Source organism: Sinocyclocheilus rhinocerous, unplaced genomic scaffold (assembly GCF_001515625.1).
Source record: "Sinocyclocheilus rhinocerous isolate Xijiao unplaced genomic scaffold, SAMN03320098_v1.1 scaffold368, whole genome shotgun sequence".
In the NCBI taxonomy this organism is placed as follows: domain Eukaryota; kingdom Metazoa; phylum Chordata; class Actinopteri; order Cypriniformes; family Cyprinidae; genus Sinocyclocheilus; species Sinocyclocheilus rhinocerous.
In genome coordinates, this window is record NW_015664681.1 from 1,457,102 (window position 1) to 1,463,050 (window position 5,949).

General features: G+C 36.9%; 1 protein-coding gene across 1 annotated transcript in view; it reads right to left on the reverse strand.

Annotated features, from left to right (window-relative positions):
• Positions 1 to 5,949, reverse strand: part of LOC107730269 (ras GTPase-activating-like protein IQGAP1) — a 68,597-nt gene that overhangs the window by 22,590 nt on the left and 40,058 nt on the right. Inside the window, exons 3-8 of the mRNA XM_016541050.1 lie at positions 3,849 to 4,005; positions 3,684 to 3,761; positions 3,428 to 3,504; positions 1,878 to 1,945; positions 1,385 to 1,498; positions 1,014 to 1,192 (exon numbers count right to left, since the gene is read on the reverse strand). Coding sequence (XP_016396536.1) covers positions 1,014 to 1,192; positions 1,385 to 1,498; positions 1,878 to 1,945; positions 3,428 to 3,504; positions 3,684 to 3,761; positions 3,849 to 4,005 — 673 coding nt within the window. The remainder of the gene's footprint in view (positions 1 to 1,013; positions 1,193 to 1,384; positions 1,499 to 1,877; positions 1,946 to 3,427; positions 3,505 to 3,683; positions 3,762 to 3,848; positions 4,006 to 5,949) is intronic.

Here is a 5,949-nt window from a genome sequence, read left to right on the forward strand (position 1 = left end):
GGGGGGGGGGGCAAATAAAAGGGATAAGCAAAATGACTAAAACTTAAACAAAAAATTATGGTCACACTTTATTTTAAGGTCCAATTCTCGCCATTAACAAACCATTAACTATGACTTTTGCCTCAAACTCCTAATTTGATGCTTATTAATTGTTAGTAAAATAGTTGTTAAGTTTAGGTATTGTGTAGGATTAGGGATATAATATGTGCTTTATAAATACTAATAAACAGACAATATGTTAATAATAGACATGCTAAACAGACAATATGTTAATAATAGACATGCTACTAAAGCAACTAGTTAACAGTGAGAATTCGTCCCTATACTAAAGTGTTACCAAAATTATACTAAAATGAAAAAATCGAAAAATAAAAGCTACTTTATAATATTAATGAATACTATAATAGTATAAAAATAATACTGAAATAACTGATTAGCAGTAGTTTTTAACTGACTGGACTACACAAAAAGGGCTCTAACGCTTACAGTTGATTCCAATATAATCTGACAAAAGAATTTTGCCAAGCTAAAGGCACCAACAAGAACAAAAAATACAAAGCATGCATAAATATTGGGTTAAAAAGTCAATTTTGCATATTTATGTAATTCTTTATCAGATGGGGCTATTGTTATTGATACTTTGCAGTACTGAATAAAATGCAAGCATGTCTACTGCATATATTTCAGTGATTTTGTTGCAAAGCAATGACAAGCACATGCCATGTTGCCTGAATTTGGTCAAAATTAGTTATCTGACCATGTCAGTGAAGTTTATCGAAGATTGTAGACAGGGTTGATGCGGATTATAAATTTGCATGCATTTTATTTAATAGTTATGCTGTCTATTTAGAACAGCCTTCACATCACACTTCTGATGCCTTAAATGCTATCTACTTAGGCAGGTCTCTGACTTTTGGAACAGAGATAGTGTGTACATATATTAAAATACACCCTTAGTTACCCAAATATAGCAAATCTTTTATTTTTAGCTATCTGTAGAACAAAGTTCGTACTCTCTTTCGGGAGCTGGCCACTTTCTCAGTCTTGGCCTGAAACAGGGTGTCCTGGTACTGCTGGGCAGCGCTTTCATCCAGCTGCAGTAACATGGCGTTTGGGTTTCTCATGGCAGCTAGAGTGCCCTCGGGGACTCCGTGGTCAACGGCGTCATTGATGGCGATAACAGCAGCGTGCACTGAATCGTTGCAACAGAAGATAATGCACATCTTTTGAGCTCAAAGCAATGTAAAACAGATCGTAATTACTGTGCTGTTAAACTCTTGGCAGTCCAAGTTAAGTCTAGTTGTTTACGTTTACAAGGCAAGGAGTTGTGCCAAAAAGCCAAGAGTGATTCGACTTAAAAAGCAGAGGCTGAAACAGTGCTCACAGGCTGCTTCGTCCACTGATAGCTCGTTGGCTAAAATCCCGCCAATTTTGCTGAATGCTGGCATTTGAATGTTGTACTTCTCTAATTCAATCTTCATGTTGTTGATCTCCTCCTCTGAAAAGACAAAAACAATATGCAAATAACATAAAAATGGAGATTATTTGGCTCGGTGGAAAGTGTACTGGACAGGCTCTGGATAAATATTGCAATGTCACGCTATAATAAGCATGGTAACCTTTTGGAAGGTAATCTTGGCTATGCATTTTCCCTTGCTTTGATGTGATTGGCTGGACATTGTTCTCAAAAGGTCTGGTAAATAATGTTTTCCATCCATGGACTTGGCAGGCAGTTTCAGGCCAGCCAAAATGGCAGGAAACGCTCATACAATTGATAATGATTTTCACATTGACCACAGCTCCCGGGAACAGTGGCTTTTCCAGCTGTTACTGTACAAACTCAAGCTTCAGTATGATACTACAGCGAGCTGACTCACCTGTGAAGGCGACCTTGCCATACAGGTCTGTAATCTGGGGAGCAAGCCCAAGTTTAAACAGGTAGAGGCTGTTGAAAAAAAAAAACAAAGTGAATATGAGAAACAAATTTCCCAGAGGACAGCTATCCTATTCCATAGGTGTGTGCGGGAAAAGACACTACTGGAAAGAGAGTCAGATGTTATCTGCATGGCTTTCAAGTTTAACACGCATCCCTTCATCAATATCAACTACAAAAACCAACTGGATTTAGTACCCCTCACCCTACGCCAGGCCTCTGACAAATTCTCGCCCCCTGAATGCTGTTATTTCCTGTTTCTGAAGGCCAGATTTATGGCCTTTGGGCCCAGTGTCAATTCTGCATTGAGCTGGAATGTGAGAGTTACAAATGGCAGGATTCTCTAGCCTCATGTTAAGTGCCTCAGCAGAAACCAGAACAGGTTTCCTCATTAATTCTGACTCATTCATTCTGAGATGAGTGTAGATGCAGATTAAATCTACACAGATTTTATCCATGATTAATTTCTTAAAAAAAAGAGTGGTTGGGTCTAAATGTATGCATATCGTACTCGAATTGGAGAAGCTACTTTGAAACTGCAAGTAGTTATTTACAGTTATATATCTGTAGGAGGCAGGTGTTTATTTACAACAAAAACAAGACATTCAACCCATAAAATAACACTAAATTCAACTAACAACACTAAAAATGCCCTAATTCAGAAATAATTTTGCTCAAAGTGAACTGGTTCATTTAAGTTGAAAATCACTCAAATTAATGAGACTAAACAGGAAATGTCTAAATGAATAGACTACCTAATGAGTCACTAAAACAGATTCATTTATATACTACCGTTAAAAGTCTGGGTTTGGTACTTTTTTTAAGAAGTCTCTTATGCTCACCAAGGCTGCATCATCTGATGAAATATACAGTAATATTGTGAAATATTACAATTAAAAAATAACCGTTTTCTATTTTAATATATTTAAAAATGTTAAATATAAATGTTAAATTTTTTCCTATAATAGCAACGCTGACTTTTCAGCAGCCATTTCTCCAGCCTTTAGTGTCACATGATCCATCAGAAATCTTTTTAATATGCTGATTTGCTGCTCAAAAAACATTTCTTATTATTATCAATTGTGTTCTGTTCAGTTGTGCTGCTTCATATTTTTGTGGAAACCATGAAAAATCTTTTATAACACTAAAAAAATATCTTTACTGTCAATTTTTTCTGAATAAAATTAATTTATTTAAAAAAAAACATTTACTGACCCCAAACTTTTGAATGAGGTTGTATGTAAATATCCCACCACTAAATGCATGAGAACCATTTAGAATAGTTTAATTAGATTAGTTTTTAATTAGTGCGTGTAGAACTGTGGCAATAGTCAACGCGACAGACAAAAACAACATTTTTTAACTGAATAAGCTCTACTATTATGAACACAACTGAACTACTGTAACATGTATAAGCTACTAGCAACACTTCTTTTGGTTAGTTTCTCCCCAACAAGAGATTTGTGAATACGCCCACAGTGACATAGTAGGTACCTCAAAGCATGTATGCAGTAGATGCAGCGGGGCATGTTCTTCCTGTCGTAGATGTCTGTTGTCTCAGGATAGAAAATCTGACAGGGAGAGACAAGTACATGTATTTGTATTTGATGAGATTGAATGCAGCATTGTTGCCAAACATGGGAAAGAGGTTCAGAGGCAAGCTCTATCATGTTAGTGACTCAATAAAGCAGAAGAAATGCCACTAATGAAAGAAGCAGGCAGACTCGTGTTCACCATCTACACTCCTCACCTTAGGGAGGCCCTTATCTGTCATTGCATTCAGCCATTGGATGATATTGTCTGTGTGTCTGAAATGGAGCCCAGTGGCCTACAAGTGGGACAGAGAAGAAAGCAACAAGTGAATCCAAACGGTCTGCTATTTTCATATCAGTGCTTCTGAAAACTTCAGTCTTACCTTGTAGCGTGTTTGTTCACGGTCATAGATTCTTTTGAGAAAGACCACATTAGGAGCAAAGAAGTTTCCCAGCTTGGCCAGGTACACGCCGTTCCTCAGGCCCTCCTCCAGCTCGGTGGTGGGCGGGAGATCCTCATTTAAACACGCTTCAATCCATCTGAAACATAAAGACACATGGCATATTCAGCAAGGCAATGCACACTCTTGTACATGATGCATGTTTTATACCCAAGGACGGCAAAAGAGCCTTTATTTTGTTATAAAAGAGACATGCTATAGAGTCACTGTGTTAGACTGCTTTATTAGAATGCACTTGCAGGGCTTGGCACAGTTTTCAAATACATTTGAATACCTTCATATAGGTTAAACCTCTTGGGGACATACTCAAATGCAAAGTCAAATGCCTTGGATCATCTAAAAGAACCAGTACAAAAGGTGATACTCATGCTATGAAAATGAGCACATTAAAGCACACCCTGTTCTCTTCTTCATGTGTTATTATGAAGTTTGATTAGAGGAGGGTTTTGTCCAAAGACCAACAAAATACCACATACCAACTAGTTATCACATCGATAACATTCTCCTGTACATTTCAACCTGCTGAAGCTGACACCAAAAACATTCCATGAAGGCCAACAAGTGTAATTTTAAAACCGAAACAACACAACCTGACATACTTCATATATTGAACATCTGCAAAATAGAAAGCAGGAACTGAGATGTAGACTAAAAAGTCTTGCTCTGCTAAGGTTGTCGTCAACTTGCAGGTCAGATGGGTGACGCAACAATAGATGGAGATGCAAATTTCCATGTCATTTACATAACGCTAGTTGTCTGCTTTGCAAAGGCTAATTTTGTTTGCTTTAGAAAAGCAGCAGGCTCACCGTTTCAGTTTCTTAAAGTCATAGTTCACCCTCACGATGTTCCCAACCTGAATCACTTTTTTTGTGGAACACAGAAGTAGAACTTTTGAAGAATGTGCATACAGTGCAAGCAGACTGTACCTAGGGGGCAGTTTAGCTCTAAAACGGACAAAAAGGTACAATAAAAGTAATCCATAGGACTCATACAATATCTTCTAACTATCCTAAAGCCATACAATATCTTTGTGTAAGGAACCTGACACATCATATTCATACAAGTCATTGACGGGAAGTTTCCAAAAGTCTCAGTTTTCAAGTGTAGACATCAGACATAACCATAGCAAAAGTAATGCATTTTAAAACGAAAATGCATTCGTTTAAACAAAGCCTAAATATGCATATGCACAAATAAGATTTGAAAACTACAGCAGAGGGGAGAATTATCTGTAAAGAATGATTTAGCTTTTTAAGTTATGAACAAAGAAATGTATTATATTAATTTAAAAAGACATGCTATATAGTGTTTAAGTCACTTTTATGGTGCTTTTTTGGACTTGTCTGCGCCTTGTCACTGCATGTTTTCATTGTATAGGGAAGAGCATGCAAATATAATTCAATTTGATTAAAAATTTTACTTGTATTTCTCTGAAGTCATATGGATCTGGAATGAGATAGGCATGTGTATTTCTGTGTAGGTGTGACGTATAAAGTTTTCATATCATGATAACTGCTAAAACTTATATCACGGTATTTAGTATTATCACAGTGTAGAACAGAGGTGGGACCAAGTCATTGTTTTGCAAGTCACAAGTAAGTCTTGAGTCTTTGCATTCAAGTCTCGAGTCAAGTCCCGAGTCAAGACAGACAAGTCCCAAGTCAAGTCCCGAGTCAAGACAGGCAAGTCCAAGTCGAGTTGCAAGTCCTCAGCTTTAAGATTCAAGTCTTAAACAAGTCATTAGTGCTCTTTGCCCAAATTAGTGTCTCAGTATTAATTACCATATCAAATGTATAGTAATTTATATCAGGAAGGCAGGTAGAATATGTTTGACATAGTTACATTTCATGTGAGATGGATGCCCTTAGTAAAACTACTCAAGTTCAATTTAGGGATTGTGCCAAAATAGGATAAGCAGTAAACTATTTTATTAGTAACAGAATAGCAAAGACAACATAATTTCATAGAAATAACAGCTGCAACATACTTTGCATGTGTGCATAAGAATAGCTATATGCTTCTA